The sequence below is a fragment of the Etheostoma cragini genome, chromosome 21, assembly GCF_013103735.1.
Source record: "Etheostoma cragini isolate CJK2018 chromosome 21, CSU_Ecrag_1.0, whole genome shotgun sequence".
Classification (NCBI taxonomy): Eukaryota; Metazoa; Chordata; class Actinopteri; order Perciformes; family Percidae; genus Etheostoma; species Etheostoma cragini.
Window position 1 is genome coordinate 4996311 of NC_048427.1, and position 25283 is coordinate 5021593.

Here is a 25283-nt window from a genome sequence, read left to right on the forward strand (position 1 = left end):
TGCTTTTGTGCTTTTCCCCCAGCTAGTCAAAAATATTTCCTTGGAAAAGCAGACCAAGTTTCTTAATAATCTTCCACTATAAGCCCACAAACAACCCTTTTAATGGCCTACAGTTCATTTTAATATTCAGACTGACTGCTTTTCTCTGAAGCATTTGTAGCCGAAAAAGAGAAATAAAGGATAGAAACGGTGTGTGGTTTTCAATATGTTTTTTTTGTGTGGAAGTGGTCAATTTTATTCAGGTCGGCAGTGAACGCTCATCAACTGAAAACACAAAACATGATCTGTTTTGTGTAAGCTATTTTCAAGTGCTCATAATATCGTCCTTTTCAGGTTCATAATTGTATTTAGAGGTTATATCAGAATAGGTTTACATGGTTTAAATAAAAAAACAAACAAAAAAAAACTGTTTTTGGTGTTGTGCACATTGCTGCAGCTCCTCTTTTTAATTCGTTGGGCTCTTTGTTAAACTGCCGAGTTGTTCCATCTTTGTTGGGAGTCGCATATGGGCAGTACCTAGGTAAGGACTACTAGCCAGTCAGAAGCAGAGTATAATGGGCGTGCCAGGCTAGCAGCTAGCCAAGCATTATCGTCATCGAAGTAAAGGCTGGACTACAATAGAGCTGTTTGGAGCAGTTTGTCAACAGTGTTTTCTCTAAAAGATGGTAAGTCTCTTTGGGTTGGACTTTGGACTTTTTAAACCTATTACGTGCACAAAAAAGATATATTAGACAATAAAGGAAAGGAAAAAAGCCAGAAAAAATTATATGAGCACTTTAAGATCCTAATATCACGGCCCACCGGCACTTGTTTTGTAAAAGCGTTACATAAAACAGAACTGTAAAATGTAAACATAATAGAGGCGAAAGGCAAGTTTGGGCCTCTTTACATTTGGTCCAATGTAACTTTGGACTTATTGTGAAATTCAAACAGTTGACTTTCAGAAGAGACCAGGGTCATGACTATGATCAAAATGGTTCATGAACATCCCATTTAACTTGAATAGTCTTGTCTGTAATTTAAGTGCAGAATAATGTGGGAAGAGTAGCATTTCCATTTCCTGGTGAACAAAGAGTAACCACTGAGGCCTAATTGGAGTGAAACACATCTCTTATACATTACAACAAACATATTTGTCTCATGTTCCTCCTAATTGCCCCATTAGTCTGCTGCATTTCTTAGAATTAGCTTGTGAACCAAAGGCTGGTTAAGATCAAATGCAAACTGCGGGAGCTTTATTGAACGCCTTTGTGACCCCAAATGTAAAGTGGAAGCATATAATTATGACTTGTTTTATCCTCCTAAACCTCAGTGTGCATTTTCCTTGTACTCCAGTCAGGTAATTGTTTTAACATCAAAAGAGATATTTATTGGAGGCATGTTTTTTTTAAAGGTTCTATCTCTTTAACAGTTAGACATCTCTTTACTGAGTGGACATATTAGAAATATTAAAAGAGTTTCATCAGACTAATGGTGACGGTGGTTACTTGCTTTCAGACTGCTCTCATATTTCTCATGTGAGCTCATTTACATTAATGTTTAAGGTATTTACTGTGGGAAGTTAATATGCAGTTAAAATGATTTGGAAATGGATATTATCCATCATGCAAACATATTTCATACATTATGTATTGCTAAAAGCAATAGTGCTTTACTTATTCCTTTTTAAAAATGAACATGACCCATGTGTCAGTGTCAGTTTATCTTTTTAAAAGAGCAGAACAAAAACTTTTTGCCACCTTCATAATGTAACCATTTCATCTTCCAAACATGATGTGGGTTTAAGTTCTTGGAAATTAAATATGATCTATGATCATCACCAAGACGTCCTTCAGAGTGCAGATACTAAATGGAAATTTGAACATCTACAGTTCTGTGACAATTGATGATCAAAAGCTCCCAAGTAGCTACTAATGGTGAAATGTTTATTAATTATAAGTCATTACGTTTCTGTCATTAGTAACTGAAGTTAGTAATTAGAAAACTTTTTCAATAGTTTTCTGTCACATTCTGCAGCATCCTCAGCCCCATTAGAAACATTATAGGGGACAAAATATTCAAATTGGTATGAAGTACAAAAATCACTAATTGCAAACTACTAGAACTGAAGTGTGTTGCTAAGCAAAAGTGAAAGAACACAAAACAGTATTACAGAAATGTCCCTAACCTGAGTAATATCGAAAAGAAATTGGAAATATAAGAGAGAGCTGGATCTGAGAGGAAACGCGCTGCAGGATTCAGGAGTTAAGCTGCTTCGTGATCTGAAGAATAGTTTGCACTGTAAACTGGAGACTCTGAGGTCAGTAGAGGGTTGGAGTCATTGCATTCACTGACATTTGCACAGTCAACCGTTTTGATGTCCAATGTCTCTGCAGGTCTGTGTGCTTCAATCTCCTTCAATCTCCAAAATGTTAACATGAGACCATAAAGGATGTGTTGTAAACTGGACTGAAGTCTCTGCTGGTCTTTATATTGGATGTGGTGCATAACTGACTGACAGTTGATGAAGGGAGTCTTTGTAAACACTTATTTATCACTTCTGTTGTTTCCTTCTCTCATCAGATGGAAGTTTACTCACTAACTGGGATCAGAAAGGTGGATGTTTTGAGAGGTTAAGGGGTGTCCTGATGATCCAGAGACGCTAAGCAGCCTTAGCTCTGACTGGGTCATGTTACTGGGATGACTTTTATTGCTGAGAACTGCTCTGAGATCAGCTCCATGGTCCACCATCAACATCATCATCATCATCATCATCATTGTCATCATCCCTGTGTGTTCTTCTAGATCTGTGTCATCACTGTATCTGGACTGCTCTGCTGCAGCTTTTTCCTTCCACACAATCTCAGCAGACACACTAAGACTCTTCCATTCCTTTTGCTCCACACTTATTCAAATCCTCCACCTGGACAAGAAGACAAAACCTGTAGAAAGTGTAGATTTAAATATAGTTCACTGAAGTCTTAAAAACTATCAGCACATTTGTGATAATATAATTGATTAAGATTAAGAAAAGGTCAGTTAAAAGTACAGACTCCATACATGTAGCATTGTTATTAGTGAAAGATTCTAATTCAATTTGCTTCTTTTTTTTTTTTAATAAAAAATACTTGCAAAGTCTGTCTATAAATATCCAAGGCTTTGTCACTGTGAACAAACCCTTTTCATTTCCACATTGTCGTTTGAACTATTGTTAATATAAACATTTTGATCAGAGTAGCTTTTAGTCATTAAGTATCTCTGGATTTTGAAAAAGCCATTGCAGTCTTAAAGCTGAACTTAAATTTGTTTCACCTTTTTTTTTTTTGCTTCTTTTCTGTTGATATAAAATGAATCTGAAAAAAATAATATAAAACTTTACTTTCTTAATGTAGTAGTCTTAAGTGTATAAGTGTAATGTCATGTACATGTCTATTAAGATTGTGTATTGGCAGGGACCTTGCGATTCAAATCAATATAGATTCAATATGTAGCATGAAATCAATGTTCATATGCTGTATGTATGTGACTGAAATACCTAGATAATTGGTCAGAGTACCTTCTGATATCTGTGATATAATATCATGTGCACTATTGATGTGGTTTAGAACAAATTGTACAAACAAAACTGATACAAGATTAGCATGTCATTAATCTTGATTAAGCAAAAAGAATGAACTACAACACACACACACACACTGAACGTCGGAGGTGTGTGTGTGTTGCTTTGGATTCTCAGCATAGGGTTGTTGCCAGAACCAGAAGACACGTTTAGTTTCAAAAGAAGCTGGCTAAACTATTTAAACATGGCGGGTTTGTTCAGGACACCACCATCTTTCGCTAGCAATGATGATGCAGTGAATAGTGACCATTATCTCCGACCAATCAGTCGTCTGCAGGTTTTCACGGCACATTTTGAAATCGCATCACCTTGCTTGGAACCTCAATTGAGGTGATACTAAAAAAAAGTACCTGTTAGCAGGTACCAGAGACTTTTTTATAATGGAAAACCAAAAAAGGCGAGGCGAGTTGAGGAGGTACCATGCAGTGGAAAAACACCATTATATGCACATTTGAGCCTTGCAGCACAATGTAAATAATGTACCCAGAATGTGACTAAAATTACTCAATAAGTCATTGACCAAAATAATTAATTTGTTTGCATTTCTTACTATGAGTGTAAAGCAGTTTGAGTTGTATTAAATAATTATTTATTTTCCCAATATTGTGACTTCTTCACACAATGTGAATTGGCAGATATTTGCATTTAAATGTGTTTATCTTGTTTGTTAAAGCACTTTTTATGCAATAATTTATTGCAAAATTTGCTCATTTTATTTCTTGAAAAATTATTCACATATCATATAGGTTAGTTTTTCTATATCTGGTTTCTGACATAGGTGCTTTTCTGTGAGCCACTTAACATAATAATTACATTATTGCCAAATCAACTTAAAATGCATGTGTCTTTGCTTTCAGATGGCAAAGCCAAAATCTCAGTTGCCAACTGAGGTTTCACAGAGGGAACACTCCCCCTTTGTTCCATCAGCTGGCAACTCTGAACCTGGGCTGAACCGCTGTGCTCCTTCTCCATTAATAAACATGTATCTCTTTTTTTAATGCATACAGAATCAGAACTTTAAAAACAACCTTTAGACCAAGCCGGGCTAGCTGTTTCCAGTCCTAATGCTAAGCTAAGAAGCTGGTAACATGAGAGTAGATTTGATCTCCTTATCTAACTTCCGGTAGGAAAGTGAATGCAAGTATTTTCCTAACTGACAAATTATTCCTATTAGTATGCCATGGAGCTTCTGTCTATCTGTCTGGCATCTATATTATCGCTATCACTCTATCACCATCCTCGTTAAGGCTGGTTATCGGAAGTCAATGTTTTTGGTACAGACCAAATTGTTAACATGAACCAAGTAAATAAGACAACAATAAATGAGAACATTTTCTCATTTATTATTGTCTTATTTACTCATTCATTTCCTGATCATATTTAATATTTGGCTATTTTTAGTCTTGTTTATTTTGGTTAAGTTATTGTAAATCATTTTGGCCCCAATCCTAACTCAAAGTCTGTTCAAAAACAGGCACAATGTTAAAGTATTTCTTTGCAGTGCATAGCCATTTATTAATGTTTAAGAGCATGGACAAAGCTGTACAAAAAACCCAGCAGAAAGGCAGCTTTCTGCATGACAGCAAATGAAAACAAGTTGACAAAAGTCACTAGTTAAAGTTATAGAACCCTTTAATTTTTTTAAGTTCACAGATTAGAAGATGAAAGTAATTTCAGATTTTGGACTGTTAGATCAATATCAACTCTTGGTATTATACTAGATGATTTGGGAATTCCAAGCTACAGTGAAGTTAAAAATTGTAACAACCATGAAGGACCATTTCACTGTTTTTACAAGCAAGCAATATCCCCTTATCAACAATGAATGCCTTATATTACAGATAACCCTTTTGCAAATGTGGCTTTTCTTCTCTACAATTCCTACCTTCCATGCAGTCACTGGTTTCCATTTTGTCCGTGCAGTATTTAAATCAATTCTCTTGAAACTTGGTACAGGTCTTTAATCTATCCATCACAGAGAACATCAAGTCTAGATATATTTAGTGTGGTTAAGTTGTTTTAAGTGAAGATTTGAGCTGTAATGACTTTTCAGACTGTAATGGAAATCAATGAATGTAGTAAAATTAGGTTAAATACTTCCAAAGATCTAAAACACAACAGCATGATTTTCAAAATGCATATCTGTGACATAGAACAGATTACTAGCTAAAGGGGTAACACAAAATTGTTGGTGTTGTATTTCTAATACAGTTTGTGCACCGGGAAGGGTTTACATTAGAGCCTGACTGATACCGGATTTTTGAGGCCCATATGGATATAGTTGCCAACTGAGGTATATATATGGATATATAAATATATATTTATTTAGATATCCATATTTTTATTTTTTTAACATAAATTAGTGATTAACTGATTAATCACTCGATCGACGGATAAATAATGAAAAATATGTTTTAAAATATGTTGTTCGCTTAATCGTTACAGGGAGAGGATAATTTGATCTCTGCTGGAAAAGCTATGCAATGACACATTTGTTTAATGACCACAAACATATCTTTGACAATTCTGTACTGTGTTGAGTAAGCTGACTTGTACGCCTTAAACTGTTATCTGATATTATAAAATTCCACCTATATATCAGTGGGGCTATAGTTTGCCTACCAGACATTGTGTGTTTGCTGCGTGATTGAGCTGGTTTGACTGATGTAAGACTATAAAGACAGAAGAGGCCACCGACGAGTGAGTACTACATTGTACCTCCACTGCTCACGCCCAGACTGCCACGTCTGACGCCGGCTTATGCACAGGTCCAACTGGCAATTGTCATGGCATTGACATTCGAGTGAAGCACAGACAGGGCCACCTGAACATCTCCTAAATACACCCCACGCTCCATGTAAAGCACTGAAACACAAACCCTAGTTTGTGCAAAACATGGTCCATTGAGACATTTAAGATGATTTTTTTACAGGCTGTAGTACAAAGACAGTACACAAGCAACAACAATTCCATAGGAATCTAAGATGATTTTAAAACATCTGTCCACCCCACTTTTTCCATTTGTACAAACTCTTCACTTCCCAGCACCACAAACATGGTAAGTGGACAAAGGGCTGCTCATCTTAATGATATTCTTGATTTCAGCATATATCTATATAAAAAAAATCCCAGTTGGAGTGGAAAACCTACAGCTCTGGAAGTTGATTCTGAGTTAGTTCTTAGACGTTTGTGTGGATTCAAGAAACTCCTTTGCTGCCGAAGACAGATTTTGCACAAGTTGTCTGACCACGCCCTCCTGCTCCTTGGCCCAGGACAGGCTGTCATCCACAAAGATGTTGACTGGCACACACGCGGTTTCCTTCTGCAGGTCGGTCAGGCGGCAGGTGGCAGCAACGCCGGCCAATCCTAGTAGTAGCAGGAGGAGGAGCTTGAACATCAGGCCAATGACAGAACGTCGGGGTTTAGGCGCCAATTCCACAGCCACCTTTTTATCTGCTAAGATGAAGCAAGAATGGGTGTTGTTAGAATAAACCCTAAAAAAACTATGCTTACTTTGCACTACCAAAGAATCAACGACATTAATTAGAAAGATAAAAAGGTCCTGGGATAATGGACACATAAGCCACTGATTTCTGAAAGTCAGCTGCCAAACACCAACTACGTCCGTGCAAGAAATAACACAATTATTGTGTTTCTCACAAAATGCATCTTTTCTTACCTATTGTTTTCTAGGTTTGATTTTTCTACCTTACGAGAATTTTCAACTTACTATACTATGTTTTTAGTTTTTTTCAACAAACTATACTAATGAATTTTTTATGACTTTTTTTTCAACATACAATATGACATTTTCATACAATATGACTTTTTTTTAAGGTATACTATAATATTAACTTTCTTCCCCCCACATACTATATGCTTCCCCTTTTTTTCCCCTTGATATAATATACTTAGACTGTTTTCAACATACTTTTCCATGACCTAAGACTTTTTTTCAACATACTGTAATATGACTTTTTCAACAGATTATATTATGACCTTTTTCAAAAAAATAAAATATGACCTGTTTTTTTGGACGTAATCTATACAGACTTTGTCATGACGTTCTTTCCTTAAAATACTATACTTCAACTTTTTAAGACTTTTTTCGACATACTATACTTTTTCAACATGACTTTATTTTGACATATTTACTATGATTTTTTCGACCTACTATCCAATGACTTTTTTTTACACTTTACTGTAAAATTTTCATGACTATACTGTGACTTTTTTTCAATGTATTATACAATGAGTCTTTTTGAGAAACTGACCTTTTGACTTTTTGAAAAATACAATACTATGATTTTTTGTGATTTCTACAAACATAGTATAATATGACCTTTCAGTGACTTTTTAAAACGTGCTATGACTATTTTTGACATACTAAAGTATGACTTTTTGTATAAATTATTTTGAAATATAACACTATGACTTTTTTGACACACTATACTATGACTTTCTTCAAACTTTCAACATACTTACTTTTTCATGACCTTTAAATTACTGTTTTGAACATACTATAAAATTACTTTTTATTATTCTTTTTCAAAATATTATACTATGACTTTTTCTTGACATTTTATACTATAACTGATTTTTTATACATACTACACTTTTACATTAATATGACTTCCATTACTTTTTCAACATACTATACAATGACTTTTTGTAGAAAGTCATAGTATAGTACGTCAAAAAAAAAGAAAAGGTCATATTATAGCATGTGGGAAAAAAATCATTTAAAAGTTGTACAGTACATTGAAAAAAAACTCATGAAGTCATAGTAAAGAAAAAGGGATAAAACGAAATAGTATGGTATGTAAAAACAAGTCATGAAAGTCATAGTATAGCATGTCAAAATAAATCATAAAAAATATGTGAATGTTTTTGTTAAATTTAAATTATAAAAAGACTTGGTATAGTATATCGAAAGAAGTCATAGTATTACATGGCAAAAAAAAGTATTTGTAAAAAAATCCAGATCAGCGTGTAAAAAGAAATCATTAAAAAAATTTAAAATATAAAAAGACAGTATAGTATGTCAAGAAATATCACAAAAAAGGCATATGACAATAAGTCATATTATAGCATGTTGAAAAAAAAGTCATAAAAATAAAAAATAGGCCATAGTATAGAATGTGGAAAAAAGTCATAAAAAGTCATAGTATAGTATGTTGAATAGTCATAGTATTGTATGTCGAAAATAAAGTTACAAAAAGAAGTCATAGTATAGTACGTTCAAAAAGTCATATTAAGGTAATTTTATAGTAGATCGAAAAAAGTCATTAAAATGTTATGGTATTTAAAAAAAAAAGTCTTAACAAAGTCATCGTAGAGTATGACACAAGAATCATGGGTTCCATCCTACCCTCCACTGTGTATACTGTCACATCTACCTTACTCATCATGTAAATAAAGCAACAGTTTAATCTAAATCAGTAAAAAAGTCATAGCTTGGTATGTCGAAAAAGTCATAGTATAGTAGGTCGAAAAAACATCACAAAAAGTTGTAGTATAGTATGTCAGAAAAAGTAAAAAATAAATAAATCATAGAATAGTATGTCCAAAAAACTCATAAAACGTAATTGCAAAGTATAGTATTAAGTCATAGTATAGTATTTCAAAAAAGTCTCATACTGTAAATCATAAAAAGACATAGTTTAGTATGTGAAAAAATAATAAGCCATAGTATTCTGTATAAGTTATAAAAACGTCATAAGTTGTAAAAAGTCACAGTATTTTGAAAAAATCCTAAAAATCATAGTATTTCATGTGGAAAAACAAATTATAAAGCGGTCAGTGTAGTTTGTCATAAAGCAGCATAAAAAGTATAGTATGTGGAAAAGGGCTAAACATTGTAAAGTCATTCATAAGAAAGTATATACAACAATATAGTTTTTACATAAAAGGTCACAAAAAAGTCAGAGTGAATAGTATGTTGTAAAAACATAGCTTAGCATAGTATTTCAAAAAAAGTCAAGTATAGTATGACAAAAAAATCATAAAACGTCATAAAAAATTTGTATGTTTTATATTTCGCAGCAGTACAAACGCTGCTGCTAAAATTTTACAGAATCGTTAATATCCTGTGCCATTTGTGCATTAAACATCTCAAAAAGCCTCTCATTGACTACATTAGTTGTAAGTGGAATTTTAACTTGGTAAAGAAAAACATGAAATATCCCTTTCAGAGGTGCATCATCCAGACCTGCTGCCTGTCCGTTCTTTTTCTTCTTTTCCTCGCTCTTCTTCTTCTGTTGTTCCCTCGCAGCTGCCGCCGCCATCTGAGCGTTGTACTCTCTCCTCCTCTTCTCCTTCTCCTCCGCCTTCTCCTGTTTACGAGCCTCCTTGTCTCTGGCCTCCCGCTCTCTCTGCTTCATCTCCCTCTTCCTCTCCAGCTCTGATAAAGAAGGGGGAAAAAATGTGTTTTGAGGAGGTCTAGACAGACTGATCAGCATCACATTTGTTCATTACATCAAATGAGCACAACTGTCAGTTTTTTTTCTTATTTCTACCACGAATAATCACAACCTATTTACCTACAGTTAAATGCCGCTTACAAGTTAATTTAGTATTTACAACCTAATAACGTCATATTTAATAATATATCTATCATAGAGCTTGAACAACTACTTTTTTACTCAGGAGTATTTTCACATTGGTGGATTGATACTTTTATTTAAGCAGAGGACCTGGATACTTCTTCCAGAAATTTGATATGATACTTGAGTTTCAGCTACAGTATGTGTATTTTGATCTTTAAATCGGGAAATGCTAGTAAGAAGGCAAGACTACAAATCTGAACAGACATTCAATGCCAGTTTTCAGTACTGTACCAAAAAAGCATTGAGGGTCATAATCTCTATTGATCACATTGCAGTTGATCTGCTGAAATTAATTTGAGGCTCAAGATTTCCTGTTACCTTTTTCCCTCAAAAGGCGTTTCTCTCGTGCACGATCTACCTCATCCTGAAGACCATTCATGTGCTGCAGAACCTGGAAGAAAAAGTATTTTAGTTTTAGATATTGAAGGCTGCTTAGTTGATCTTTTGGCAATCTTTCTCTCTCACTCACTTTGGAGGCACACTGTTTGCACTGTTTCTCATCCAGACAGTCTCCTGCTGCCTTGGCCAGTTCAGCCTCCAGCGGGTTATCCTTCAGATCCAACCACTTCAGACTCTGAGAACAAGCACACACACACAGACTGAGTTAAATAAATATGGTCAGATATCAAAACAAAGCAAGAGTCTGCACCCATTTAAATTTCTTAAAACAGACACAAGTGCAGAGTACTTAAATATCAGTGAAGGTTAGCACTTGCAGAGAGTTTGATGAGAAGATTGATACCACTCTTATGTCTGTATGTTAAATATGAAGCTACAACTATCTGCCGGGTTAGCCTAGCTTAGCATCAAGACTGTAAACAGCTAGCCAAATCCTGTACAAAAGTAAAAAACCCTCTTATGCTCACAAATTAGCAAGTTTTATTTTACAGATTAAACAAATAACTAGTAAGCTTTAGAGGTCCTGGTAGGCAGATATTTGACCTTTAGACAGAGCAAGGCTAGCTGTTTCCCCCTGCTTACAGTCTTTATGCTAAGCTAAGATAAACTAACTGCAGGTGTTAGCCTAAAATTTAACACAGCGGTATCAATCTTGACTGGAAGAAAGTCAATAAGCGTATAGAAATAAAACCCACCTTGAGCTGAGAGAAGCTGACAGGCAGGACAGTCAGTTTGTTGTTGTACAGGTCGAGATGTTGAAGGTTGACCAGGTTACCCACGTCTTCAGGCAGACAGGTCAGTTGGTTCTTACTCAGATCCACCTTCACTAGGTGGGTAAGGTTGCAGAACTCTGGCTACAAGAAGTAAACAAAGCCAAAGAAATAAGAACTCAAGTTCTAATATTCATACTTGGTTAGTGACAGTGGCAATGTTGAATAATCTGCAGGTAAAGATTAAGGTTAGCAAGCTAAGTGCTCTAAGGAGGGCTAAGAACCAAGTAAATACAGGATATTAGTATTACCCTGTAATCCCAGAGTGTGCTGAGGTAAAAAGATGTCAGAGACCGATTCCACATTTTGGCTAAACCCCCTAACTTTAGTGTTTTAAATGACAGAATAGCGAGCACATTCATTTTGCAATAGTTGAAACCATATTTAACAATCTGTGAATTTGTAACTGCTTTCTGTTCAACAATAGAAAAAAAAGCCGTCAAACGTACACTAATTTAAAAATTTAAAACTGCCTCTATCCCTTATCCCTTAAACAAATCTATGTAGTAAGTGCCATCATGATTTGGCACATTTAACCTTTACAAATCCACAAAAGTAAACATAACTGCTGTTGTGACATTTTGATTTTAAATAAGAACACTTTTAAAAATTGAAATAATAACTACATTTAATGTCTACCTAGCTATTTCAGTGTACTTTGACAGGAACAAAAAGCCGGATTCACATTGTTTGTATGTGTTCACATACTTGTTATAGTGTAGAATGAGTGTATTTTTGTACTTACAGGAAGGGAGGTAATGTTGTTACAAGACAAGTCCACGAAAGTTGCTTTGGTGAATAAAGCCTGTTGGGATAAACAATAGCATATGGGTCAATTTCATTTCAGCAGTAACTGTAGGCCTACATAATAACCATTTCTAACATGCAACCACAGCATGGTAGCCTTATGTTTAACGTTATAGCACATTCATAAAATGCATTGAATATTAATTTATTTAACATTTTAACAAACAGAGACGAGTAACGTTAACTCACCAGCTCTCTGACTGGCACCTCGGTGAGGTTACACAGACTCAGGTCCACTTCATTTCCACTGATTTTATCCTTCAGGTTCAACACTTTGCTGTTTTTACTCATTCTGGAGTCTGTGGTAAGGTCAGCAAGAATGCACTGCAGCGTTATTGTGGAAACCAAACACTGACACGAAGACATTTTGAACACATTTTAACAGTTTGTAACGTTACTGAAGATACTTTTGACTAGCAGAGAGCAAAAGCCCCATCCAACGTTTTACACGGTTTGCTCACCTGTTACGACAGCGGTGACAAAACTGTGTTGAAGTGAGACAAACGAATGAAATAAAAATGAGTGGTCACAATTTCTAAATGCGAAGAAAGTTAGTTGAAAAGCTCAGGGACGCTGGAAAGTCTGTGTTTTGGGAAGCACTGACTGCCATAAATGAAAATCCACGTCACTGAATGATAGACAGCGCTCCGCGAAGACGTTGCAGCGAACAGCGCCACCTGCAGCACCGGAGGACACTCACACCGACCACAGGACTCGAAGAGGCCCTGTTGTGCTCTTTGGTTGTTGTTGTTTTACTGTCTTTTGGAGTGTTATGTATTCATTTTTTTGTGCAGGATTTAGAGAGGCCCTGATTTTTAGTTGTTGTTTTTTTACCGTCTGTTGTACAGGTAATGGATGGATAATATAAATAGAAAATTATTGAATTAATTAATAAATAATTTAAAGAATTAAGAAAATATATACACGGCTTTGTATCAATGATCGTACATATAATTAATAACAAATAATTGTAGTTTTGGCATTGTGTATATTTTGGATTTTTACTTTATTTATGATTTCTGGCTTATATCAGTTTAAACTCTTTCCTCTTTTTGCTGCTGCACAATAACTTCGAAAACTTCTACTAAATCCTATCTTTTTTCTTTAGATATCTGATTACATTTTAATCCTCATTTTGAGGTAGGTCTGGCAATCAAAGGCCAGACAGATTATTTTTACAAAATAAAATATGGGAAGAATTTGGTATAAGCATAATACGGAATAACAAAATGAATCATATAAAATATACAGTAATGGGCATGAATAGCCAACACTAGATACTGTGTACAGGATTAGCAGTTTGAACAGTATTTGGTATATATGTATATATATTTTTTATTTTTTTTATTTTTTGGTCTGGAACTTTATCCGCCCCCCCTGGTGCTTTGGTCTTTGTTATGAGTGGCAATGTATACATGCTATGGTTTTCTTTTTTCTTGTCTTGTCTGTCCTAATGTGGTTTTAAATACCATGTGATGTGTATATATATATATATATATATATATATATATATATATATATATATATATATATATATACATACAGTATGTATATATGTACATATATTGTTTTAGTTGTTACTGTTTATCGAAGAAACTGATACTATGCTACTATGTTCTATAATGACCAGTATAGAAAGCACATATCAGGACTGTTCCATTATGAATACATTGAGCAGAGTGATGCAGCTGTGAAAGAACACCACAGAAAGAGCCCAATAATAACTGATATACTAACTGAACCCATGTAAAACACATTTAGCTCCAGAATATTATAGATGTGTTTCAAATTGTTAAAGAAACACCTGACCAGTTTTAAACATCGAAGTCACTACGTAGCCTTTTAAAAATGTTGTATTGACTTCTTTGTCTCTGGAGAAGCCAAGTCAAAGATTACTCAAATCACTCCACATTTTTCAAAGAAAGCATGCTTTACAAACTACAGGACCTTCTGCATCGTTTTGGGGATATTTGTTTTAGTCATGTTAGCGCATTGGTTATAAGGAATGTACAGTAATTTGGCTAAAAGAGCTTAGATAGGAATCCTGCAGGAAAAAAACAAAGCTGTGATTGCATATTTAGAATTGTACACACTTTAATATGTTTTGGGGTGAATTGTAAAAATTGCCCATGTAAATACAAGAACAAATTTTGCACTGCATGCATCATAACTAAAAGTGTATATTTCATTACATAGCAACGACATAACTGTACCCCTTGAATGTAGATTAGTATATTAGTATGACAAGACAACATGTGTGTTTGATGTGAACCACTGTGTGTGAAACATGCAAGTGACAGCTGCAATACAACTGAAGAACCTGAATCAAGTACACCTTTGATCATTAGCTTTGTTCATGCAAAAAAAGGTTGTGGTTAGTGACAGTTGGGGCAGATACTTTTTTTCAGCAGCTTCACCTCTGCCCAAATTAACCTGCAGCATAACTTGTTGTTGGTTATCTGAATTATTAGCACTTATTATCTTACCAATTGAAAAACAAACAGAGTAAAAACACACTGGCAGTTATGACATAAAAGATGAAGAAAACTTTGTTGATTGTTTTAGACACTTTGGTCCAGTAGTCAGGCTTCCTCTCTTCCTCCCTGTTGCTGAGGAGCAGAGTCAGAGTTTTCACTGCCTCACTTAGCTCATCTGAGGCATGGGACTTGTCCGCCAGATGGCTGCTGCTACCCTGAAAAAATAGAAAGGATTTACTTTAAGTATTTACTTTATAAACATTTTTTTGACAACTGTTTTTTTTTGTCCTAACCTCTTTGGCCACCGGCAGCAGTCCAGATGGCGTTTCACCAGGAGACATATCACAGATATGACAGAAGTGAGTGAATTTCTTAACCTCTAAAAAAGTTACATTAGACACAATGGTTAATGCATATTTAAACGATTAAAGGCTTAGTTTTACACGTGCCTGTTTCAGATGATTCTAAGGCTCTGACTTTGTCTTTTATCATAAATAAAAACAAACTCCATATTTGTTGTAGTAAATCTCACCTCTACAACAGTTTTGGAAGCTGACTTTGCCCTGTTTGCCCCCGCATTCCTCACTCAGGCTTTGGTCTTTAGAGTCTTTTTCCATTAGACGCATCACCAAAATTGTCTCCATGAGGCTTAGCATCATCAATCCAAACATCCCAATGCAGTAGACCGCTTTGGGTTGAATGCAGCATCATCAATGTGGACAAATAATCAAGTATTGACTCAGTTTATGTGCTGTTCCAGTGCAGTTTGATAAAGACAAAACTCTGAGCTTCTTTACCTATAAGAGGAATCCTGTCTGACGACGAAGGCAGAATATCATTGAGAATGAGCTGCATCACAGTGACAGCAAGCAGCACAGTGACCTTGAAGCCAAGCTTCTCCCCCCCGCTGTCCGAGATCAGGAATGAGGCCAAATCCAGACATAAGAATAACAGGATGGGTACCAAGAAGTTAATCACGTAAAGCGCAGACCGCCTCTTCATGGTGATCTGTGAAATTAAATGGGTCAAGTGGTTAATCTATACATTGTACAAAGGCTTAACTATAGCAACACTAGGTATTAAAGGTATGTAGTACACAACAACTGCAACACCGAGGTAATCTGTCCCAACCTGCCTAGTCTACAGTGGTGCGAGAAGCACTCAAGTCATTAGGTAAAAGTGGTAATAAGAAAGAAAAGAAATTTGAAAAAAATTATACATTTTTTCTCAAGAAAATGTGGTTATAAAATGAACTTAAGTTCCCAAAGTAAAATTTCCATTTCTGAAGAAGAGCAGAGTCACCAGAAACCATGTATCTTTAGAAATGTTCATGTTTTCAGATCAATTTAAGTAAGAAAAGAAGGAAAGAACAAAAAAGTGAAAACTAAAGATTTCTATATTTATTTTTGTAATCGTTGCGACTTGAAATGTATTGAATTACGACACTTTAATAATTTAAAAAATAAGTACTTAAGGAAAAGTAAAATTAAATGCTTTGAAAAAAACGATGACGGATGGGGTTGGTGCCAAAGTTGTTGTTGTACCAATGTGATATAGATGGGCTCACCACTACACACAGCATCGGCTCTGCAACTTAACCGCTAGGAGCTGATTATTCTCCGGAAATGTTCAGGGTGAGATGAGCTGAGCAAGTGTGAGAAGTGCTGCTATGCAACTGAGGTTAGTTAAGTGGATGGCTCAGACTGTTGTCTGGCCTTACGTGTCCAAATACAACTGTTTTTCTGCGTGGAGGCCCGGAGAGGGTGCCACCTGAATTAAAACTTATGTACTCTTCTATTTATCTATCACTCGCTCCCCCCGCCCCCCTTTTTATCTTAGCAATCATTTCATGATTTACCTATTTTCTCTATTTCCCCATGCAACATTTCCAATTTCCAACAGTCTGTGTTCCAGAGAGCTATTGCTTTGTGCTTGATGTGACAACTATGGTTTTAGCTTGGCCAATTTTTTAATCTGAAAAATATAGCAGTCATATATCTTTTGTGGAGTGACAGAACAATGCTCCCCTCTGTAGTGGAGTAAGTTCTAGTAAAGTATATATATTTACTTATTTATAAGACACCCAGAGGTGGAAATTACTTACAGTGTAAACCAACATGCTTTGGGTCACGCCAAAATTGTCTACAGTCTTTTCGTCAATTTTCATGTCAATAAACAGCCACTCGGACTGGGTCCGCATCATCTCCTTAGACAACTTTGTGTTCCTCGAGGATTCAGTTTCCGGTACAAGCATTATTTGCTTGTCTGATGTGGGAGATACAAATAAAACTGTTAGGTTTCCTTGCAGGTGTGTGAGTTCACATGACAGTAAAATTGAAGTCAGTATAGCACACACATTAATTCAAACTCATACAGGCATGAGAATACATAAACAACGTATAGGACTTTGTAAAACAGGTTACTGGCTCACCAGAGTGTATGATAGACTTGAAAGAAAGGGTACATTTCTGAAAGTCGAAGGGAAATCTGTAAACCTCCATTGTGCAGGTGCTGACCACCAACATGTCATCCCTGCGAAAGACCATACCATTCCACATAATGTTGACATATGGACTCGGATGGGCCTTGTCCTTTTCTGTCCTGAATATGAACAAACACATAAATGCTTTTACATGAATTTTTTCGTTATGTGTTATCTATAGTACGATACAACATAACTTCATGTAAAATATAATGAAAAGCATGCGATGAACTACCCACCATACCACATAACTGCAATATCTCTGGCCAATACTGGCCGGGGACATTAGTTGCATGTCATAACGGACAAAGTCCTATGTTTTCTCATTGTTTCTTTAAAAATAGAAGACATTATCCACACATATACATAAATGTTCCAGTTTTTGTGTCATTTCTGAACAGTTACGGGATGTTCTATCACCATTTAGTGTTTTGGCCAAATCTGAGTTTTTACATGTGAGTAAACATGCATTCAAACTTACATCTCTTCAATAGTTAGATCTGGCTTCCACACTTTTTCAGCAGGAAGATAAATGTCCCATATATCACAGAATTGATTTGGATTCCAAGAAAGGTTGTCATCTATCCAAGTCTACAGAGGAAAATAAGGAGCAAAATGCATTACCACAAAATAAATTAGTTTCCTTAACTGAGTGAGAGGTGGGAATTATTCAATCTAAATGTGCTTTCCTCCTTAGAGATAACTCACCATATCAATCCAAATGTAAGAAACAAATTGCTGGTCCTTCTCATTCTATAAAAACATAAGTGTGTGAAAATCTTTCCAGCTGGACATCTGAAAACTGCCATCAATATGAGCACAAATTCTGTGTTAATACAAGTTTCTGAACATTTGTACACATCAGAGTTCACATGACACAGTTTTTAACAGGCACACATAGATCAGTCAAATACTGTGAGTAAACGAAAAGCACTGTAGTTAACATGCGTCAAATTTAACCTAGAAAGCACTCAGAGTGCACAAACATTCACCAAGGCTGCACACAATATATCTATTTTTTCACATTTGTTACAAGGCCTCATATGTAGAATGAGGTGGAAAACAGTAAACCTGGAAAGAACAGCATCAACCGCATGGCCCAATGGTGTTCCACACAGACTCCAAATGTGAACAACCCCAGCTTTCTGAAATGCCTCTGAAAGTAAATGAAAGTGGGATGGGGAAATTGATCATACCTATTGCATGGCAAAGTGTGGGAGGGATCCTAATTCCCAAATCTGACAGATCTGTGCGGAAAACAGGAGTATGTGGTTTCTCAAGATGCATGCACATCTCGCACCATTTACAATCGGCCAAGACCAAGTGCAACCTGTATGGGGTTTTCTTTGATCCTGCTAATGCCTTTGGCTCAGTGCCCCACAAGACTGGCTCAGTGCACTAAATACCTGCTGGATAAACTCCAGGAAAACATAAAATGAGCACAAATAGACATTAAACACAGAAAATCCAACAGTAGGTCCATTGTCAAATGCCATCTCACCGAGAGGTTCCACATCAACGATGAGACAATACCAACTGTCCTGCAGAAGCCTAGCAAAAGTCTCACATGATGTTACAACAACCTTAAAGACACTGAGCCGGTGGGACAACGCCAACAGGATACAATATATGGCATAAAGCAAATTCATGTTGACAGTCACAAAATCTTACAGAAGAGTTGAACCTTAGCCATTGGGAAGAAATGGACTCTGGCCACAGCAGTATTGGATTCAAAATTTTCAAGGAGATGCAATTTGATTTTGTGATGTCCTGTTACTTCACACACAAACAGAGAATTGGAACCAATATAACCTTCTCAACAGGAAATAATTATTGTTATTAATAATTATACGCAACCACTTACCACATCTAGAATGGCATAGAGTAGCACATCCAGCTTCACTCTTGTGGGTGATTTATCACCACCAGGCCGAGTCATGAAGTTCTCAGTTTCTTTTAAGTTCAAGTGCTTTAAAATATCCCGATAAGTGCAGTTACCCTTGGAGGACTCCCCATTTACTGCAAAAAACATCAAGACACATTACATGAGAGTTTTCAATTAAAATGAAAAGAAATCAGGAAATGTTATACTCTCAACTCTTCCTTTAAATAAAGACTCAAAGATCCACTGTGCAACGTGTTTAGTGGTTCATTTTCAAAATCTGTGTTGCTTGTTCAAAAACTTGACCTTTTTCTTGAATATTTAAAGCCACCATCAATTCCAAGTATTCCTGTTGTCTTGAAATTTTACATTTGCATTTGCATGAACTCCATATTCAACTGCCATCTTGAAACATGTTAGCCGGTAAGGGACGTACAGGACATACTGATCCGTCTTTTGCGTTTTCACTATCACATGATAAACTCACAGGTGCTGCTAATCAGCTGATGCGTATCGTTGCTTCCTGGCCCTGGCAAGTTTGAAGAATGAAATATGGAGGACCACACGTATTCAAAATCCAAATTTCAGGAACAGGAGTCTTCTTCTTTGCCAAGAAAAAGAAAAAGAACACGGAAGGCTAATTTTAAGGCTTTTTGAAGACTACCGTAGTTGTAGTACATACTTTGAACTGCGTGGCGCAAGAGAGTGGATTATGATATATGATCTCAATGCTAGATGGGATAAATTCCTACTCATTGGACTTCTAAGAGCACCCATGTTTGAGTTATGTTTTCTCAATTACTTATCATTTAAAAATAAAAACATTGTTTTTATCCACTGATTCTGAATTATTGCTAATGACATAGTAAGGTTGATCTATCAGTTGATCAATCACTTTGGCTGTTGCATGGATTACCATTACATTTGGTTCAGACATTTATGTCACATAGAAGATTACTTGTAACTACTCTGGTGATCTCTTTATCTAGTGCATTTATCAAGTCGAACTTTAAATGTGTTCAATAACTTGAATGGGACATTTTCATCAGCCTCAGCTGTACTTTGTATGTTTTGTGCTATGTTGCAAATGTTAGCATGTTAAAAACTAAGGTAAAGCGAACATGGTTATTATGGTACCTACTTATTACTATTAGTATGTTAGCATTGTCACTGTGAACATGTTAGCATGATGATGTTAGCATTTAGCTCAAAGCACCGATGGGTTAAGTGCAACTCACAAACCTGTTAGCATGGCAGCCCTCTAACATCTGCATTATTGTCATAGACTGTTTAAGCTGTTTGAGTAATATGCCTATTATACATTGCTGAGTTATAAAAAGTTAAACAATGTTTTGAAAACAATGTACTTCTGTTTATGTGTACACTGTAGCAAGATTGATTCAATACTGATGCCAAATCAGCATTCCACTGTTTAACATCAACCCAGCCTTCTTAAAGTTGTTGATCAGGTCAAATCTGGCATTTGATATAAAGAAAGAAGCCTTTTGCTTAACAACAGGCGGTAACCTTCTGTCTCCAACCCCCTGGTGTCTTTGACTTGGCTAAGATAATGGAATGTTGATTCCTGTATTTTTGTGAGAGTTTCTCATTTACATGATAGAACCTTCTGATCTGTGACCTAAAATGACCCCAACGGGGCAGAGTTTAGAGCCATGTCCTTCCTTTTGGACAATGAAGAAGCCAACAAGACATGTCCTACACATCGCCTTTCCAATGGCAAACCAATGAGAATAGGTTTAAATACTCCAGGTAAAAGGAACCGCCCCCAGGTGCAGGAAACATAATTCTGAAATTTACAATGATTCGAGGCTGTTTGATATGTCTCTGAAGAGGGAACATTGTGCAGTCCCCTGTCAGCTGCAGTGTTTTTATGTTTTGTGTCTTGTTGACTTTGTCATATCATCTTCATCATGCGGTTACATTAAACCCCTTGTTGATTCTCCATTGTAACTCTAGCCTCTCTTTATCCTCATCAAATTAAAGAACACAAGTGAGTTTTTTCAAACAACATCCATGATAATGTGCAGTGACTGTGGTCACAGAAAGGCCATTAAGAGATGGGCCTTGGGTGCATGTGGAGCAGCTCTTTATCGGCCACAAAAGGATTTCTAAATGTGACAATTTTTACAGTAGGCCTACACGAAATAGGCTCTCCATTTGAGATCCATCTGCTGTATGGCACAATATGCATGTGGATAAAATCATGACCAGCAGTACTCCAAACTGTTCCTGAAAGCCTGATTCAGTTGCAGTTGCATATGTGGTTAATTTGAAAAAGCAGATATCTGTTTTCATTCATTTACTAAATCATATTTTTGTGGCCAATCCCTGGAAGATCAATCCAATTGGTGTAGGATTGTTTTGATAAGAGATCTAAAATAAAAAATGTATTGTCACAGTGTTGGTTTGTTCAATTTTAAAGAAGCTGTTTTTACAAATATGTATATGATACAATGATATAAAAGTCATGTCTGCCTTTCTGTGTGATGGTAATCACATATTTCATTTACATTTGCTGTTTACACTAATAACATGTTTTACTTATACGGTATTACTAAACACAAAAACCGCCACGAAAAACATCCAAAAAGGGTCTTATATTTCAAGACTCGATAGCTTAAAAAGTATTATATACAAAATAACTGTGCGCTTGTATAGTATTTGTTTGAACATACCTTCTGGTTGCTCTGTGTAATTGGAGGTACTTCCACCTGACAAAAACGAGAGTACATGTATTAAACTGCAGCACTTTGTGTTTTCAACCGTCAGCAAAATCTATCTAAGAACACAATTTTGAATTCGTATCAGTCTTATTTTTTGACATTCTAAAATGTGAGTAACAAATGATATGGTCAATGAAGCAAATTCACTGAATGAACATTTTCTCACTTTGCTCTGGAGAATTTTAACTAGTTTTGAGCGATCTGTAATAAAGGCTGAAGGTGTATTTATTGTCATATAAGCATACACATAGAAATCAAATTGGTCCCCCGCATTTAACCCATACTGTACAATGGAGCAGCGCAGGCCCTTAATGAACAACTCTAGTTATAATCTTTTTGCCAGAGCCTTTTTATTTAGGGGGCACTGACGGTAGGACTAACCTTAAGAGCACTCCAGAGAAAAACCCACATGAACACAGGAGAACATGCAAACTTCACAGTGTAAAGCCCTGCCCAGATTGATGATTGAACCCAAGTACTCAGCAGCAGTGCTGTATTATGTAAGTATATTGTATGTATGTAAATTCAACAATGTTCACTTTTGAGTGTTTGTTTTTTGTACATACTTTCCTCAAAGCTGTAGTTGAACATCTGTTGATTGCCAGGAAGCTCTGGTTGCTCTGTGTAATTGGAGGTTGTACTTCCACCTGACAGAAAAGAAATTACAGGTCTCATCCTGATTGCAGCAGTTTAAAGTGTTGTTAAACTGTTAGAAAAAGTTCTCTCAGAACACAATTTATAAATCCTATTCTTTGACATTAAAAAATTGCACTTTTTAAAGAATGTTAAAAACCAGTAAACAAAATGATAGTTTTGGTTGGTGTAAACTGGTTTGAAGAAATCCATCAACATTTTCAATAGTTTCATTTTTCTTTTTTTTGCTGTATCTAAAAAAAACTCCATTCACCTACATTGTATTGGGGTGGAAACAGAAATTTCACACAGACAAAACTCATAATATCTGCACAGTGAAGGGTTGTTGATAATTATGTGTTGTTCTATGAACTGAACCAGTAAAATTCATTTTGCTTTTTTCTTTTACAATTCTGTACACTGTTAAATTAAAATTGTGTTGTTTTAATTAAACTTAAAAGCAGCAGGATTAATCCTATGGGCAGAATTTAAATCACACCATTTGAATTTGTATCGTTTAATTTGACTAATGCATTGGAAATCTGAATCTGAATAGCATTATAAAAAATTTAATTTATCAGTGTATATTACTTTGTTAAACTTTCAAATTGTGCTATTACACTTTTTCAGTTTTTTTTCTCCAATTATTCAAGCTGTATAATTCAAATTTAAATTATTCAAATTCATTAGAATATTTAATCAAGTGAAATATTTCTCCCCATATGATCTGGAGATTATATTTTAGCCCCACTGCAGCATGTTTCTCCCACCTGCATGCATCATACTGAATTGTTCCAGCTTACCTGTGACGTGGAGCAGAAAGATGAAAGCTGCCAGCATCATTGTAAGAGGGCTGCACAGTTAAGGAGCACCACGGTCCTCTGTGTTGTCTGGAAAGGTTTAAAGCAATAATAATATTGCTGCCTTGTACTGGAAAAGGGATGGGCAAATTTGACAACCAACACTTTATTTTTTTTTGCATGCCTAATGCAGCTAAGCTTCCAGTAAAGCCCAACCCCCTTGACACTTTGCCCTCTGTGGGCAGCTCAATTTTGTTCTCAGACCAACAAACAGCATTCTTCTCGCAACCACTTTTGTTGCTGTTTAGTTTCTAAAGTTAATTAAATGTAGGAGCTGCGATTGAAAGGCAAAAAACTACAATTTAGATTTATTTACAACAAATATACAAATAATCTCAGGTGTGACCAATTACTGCCCCAAGCATTTCCATCCCCACAGTTTTGTTTTTTTCCTTTTACCAAAAACCATTGTGTTTCTCACAATCAGTAGTTTATATTTTCTTTGAGATGGCCTCTGTTTGACCGGACAGCTGAAGACATGAAAGGGGAGAGAGAGGGGAAGGACGTGCAGCAAAGTGCTGCAGGACGGAGTCGAACCCCATCACACTGCATTGAGGAGTAAACCTCTATAAACCTCTGAGCTATGTGTCTACAACAAGCAGTTTCAATACAGTCGGTAAGTTAAAGGAGCCACTGGTTCTATAATTCTCCTTTTGGGGACACTCTCCCAAATAAAATGTTTTTTTTAGGTCAATAGTTTCATTTATGACAGCTTTATATGATGCCCGTGAGCCTGAGCCACTGTTGCGGAAACCATTGGCAAAATTTGAATCCTTTGTATTTGTCAAAATTTGAAAAAAGAAAGGCTAACAGTCCACAGCCATTTTAGCGTCTCTCTGATCTTGTGTTTAGGCAGCTTTGAGCTAAATGCTAATGTCGGCTTGCCACCATACGCACAATGACTGGTCTTTACTAAGCCAGGTCCAAACTGCTAAGTTGGTCTTTGTCTACCACACCTGCTTATTGATAGACTGGAGGAGGAACACAGAGCGCTGGTGGACATGTGGTGTGGCCTGGTAAGAATAATCTGCTGCTGAATGTGATCAAGACCAGAGAGATGGGTATTGACTTCAGGAGGAGGGGAACAATACAGCAGTCCCCAGTGTGCATTGTGGTCGGAGATGTGGAAATGGTTGAGGAGGACAGATACTCGGGTTTCAACATCAATGAGAGATTGAACTGGAAGACAAACACAGCAGACACTATTTCCTGAGAAAAGTGTGCAGCAGAATGTCGGAGATGTTCAATGTCCTCTGCCATCTGCTGGGGAAGCAACATCGGAGCCAGCAACACAAAGAGATTGAACAAACTATCAATGGGTGCAAACAGGAAACATTCAAAGCTGTGATGATTAATCTTCATCATCCTCTCAAACTGTGTGAATAATTCACAGCTGTGAGTGTAGGAGCTGAGAGTGTTACACACTCATTACCTCACCTCACACATTGCACTATAATGCTTGCACATTGTTTAGGACTACTTCATATTTAATATTACATATTTTATTTTTGTATCTGTGTAGATTGTATGTTTTTTTTCTACACTTGTATATTTATGTACCATAATTTCATTCATCTGAGTAGATTTGGTGAGTAGGTGTTCTTGGTATTCCTTGTTTAATTTTATATTATTTATTATTAGTATTTATTTACTGCATGTGTGTGACCTGGTAACTAGCTGCTGTAACACAGTAATTTCACAATTTGGGATTAATTAAGTGCATCTATCTATGAATGTATGTATGTATGTATGTATGTATGTATGTATGTATGTATGTATGTATGTATGTATGTATCTATCTATCTTTCTATCTATCTATCTATCTATCTATATAGCCACATTGTTTTAAAGATTATTTTCCCTTTATGAAAGTGACAATGGAAAAACATGAAAAGGGGAGAGAAATGGGGGGATGACACACAGCAAAAGGCTGCAGGTCTGATTTGAACCCCGGCCGCTGCAGGACTTAGACAACATGGGGCTCTTACTGGGTGAGCTAGAGTGGTTGGCCGTATTGTTGAAT

General features: G+C 36.0%; 2 protein-coding genes and 1 long non-coding RNA gene across 5 annotated transcripts; 1 reads left to right on the plus strand and 2 right to left on the minus strand.

The window, feature by feature from the left end:
- Positions 1–2201: 2201 nt before the first annotated feature.
- On the plus strand, positions 2202–2961 carry LOC117936473. Its single transcript, XR_004654963.1, has 2 exons — positions 2202–2299; positions 2563–2961. It is a non-coding gene; the product is annotated as an uncharacterized LOC117936473 (long non-coding RNA).
- A 3474-nt stretch (positions 2962–6435) lies between these two features.
- lrrc59 (leucine rich repeat containing 59) lies at positions 6436–12864 on the minus strand. Of its 2 annotated transcripts, none has more exons than XM_034859482.1 (8): positions 12644–12864; positions 12372–12481; positions 12121–12180; positions 11301–11459; positions 10676–10780; positions 10525–10597; positions 9810–10001; positions 6436–7051 (listed from the first exon to the last, which is right to left on the minus strand). In XM_034859482.1, exons 2-8 carry the CDS (start codon positions 12471–12473, stop codon positions 6771–6773), a joined length of 972 nt encoding a protein of 323 aa, XP_034715373.1. In that variant the 5' UTR covers positions 12474–12481; positions 12644–12864; the 3' UTR covers positions 6436–6770. The 2 variants fall into 2 exon arrangements, with proteins under 2 accessions (XP_034715373.1, XP_034715372.1); XM_034859481.1 differs by having other exon boundaries at positions 6436–7054.
- Positions 12865–14257: 1393 nt separating this feature from the next.
- Positions 14258–23286, minus strand: LOC117936442 (5-hydroxytryptamine receptor 3A-like). Of its 2 annotated transcripts, none has more exons than XM_034859454.1 (12): positions 23204–23286; positions 22334–22414; positions 21720–21755; positions 19006–19160; positions 17850–17894; positions 17623–17732; positions 17091–17191; positions 16764–16924; positions 15457–15667; positions 15192–15347; positions 14953–15038; positions 14258–14874 (listed from the first exon to the last, which is right to left on the minus strand). In XM_034859454.1, the coding sequence occupies exons 1-12, from the start codon at positions 23241–23243 to the stop codon at positions 14665–14667; spliced, it is 1392 nt and encodes a 463-aa protein (XP_034715345.1). In that variant the 5' UTR covers positions 23244–23286; the 3' UTR covers positions 14258–14664. The 2 variants fall into 2 exon arrangements, with proteins under 2 accessions (XP_034715345.1, XP_034715344.1); XM_034859453.1 differs by having other exon boundaries at positions 14259–14874; positions 17091–17260.
- Between the last annotated feature and the right edge of the window lie 1997 nt (positions 23287–25283).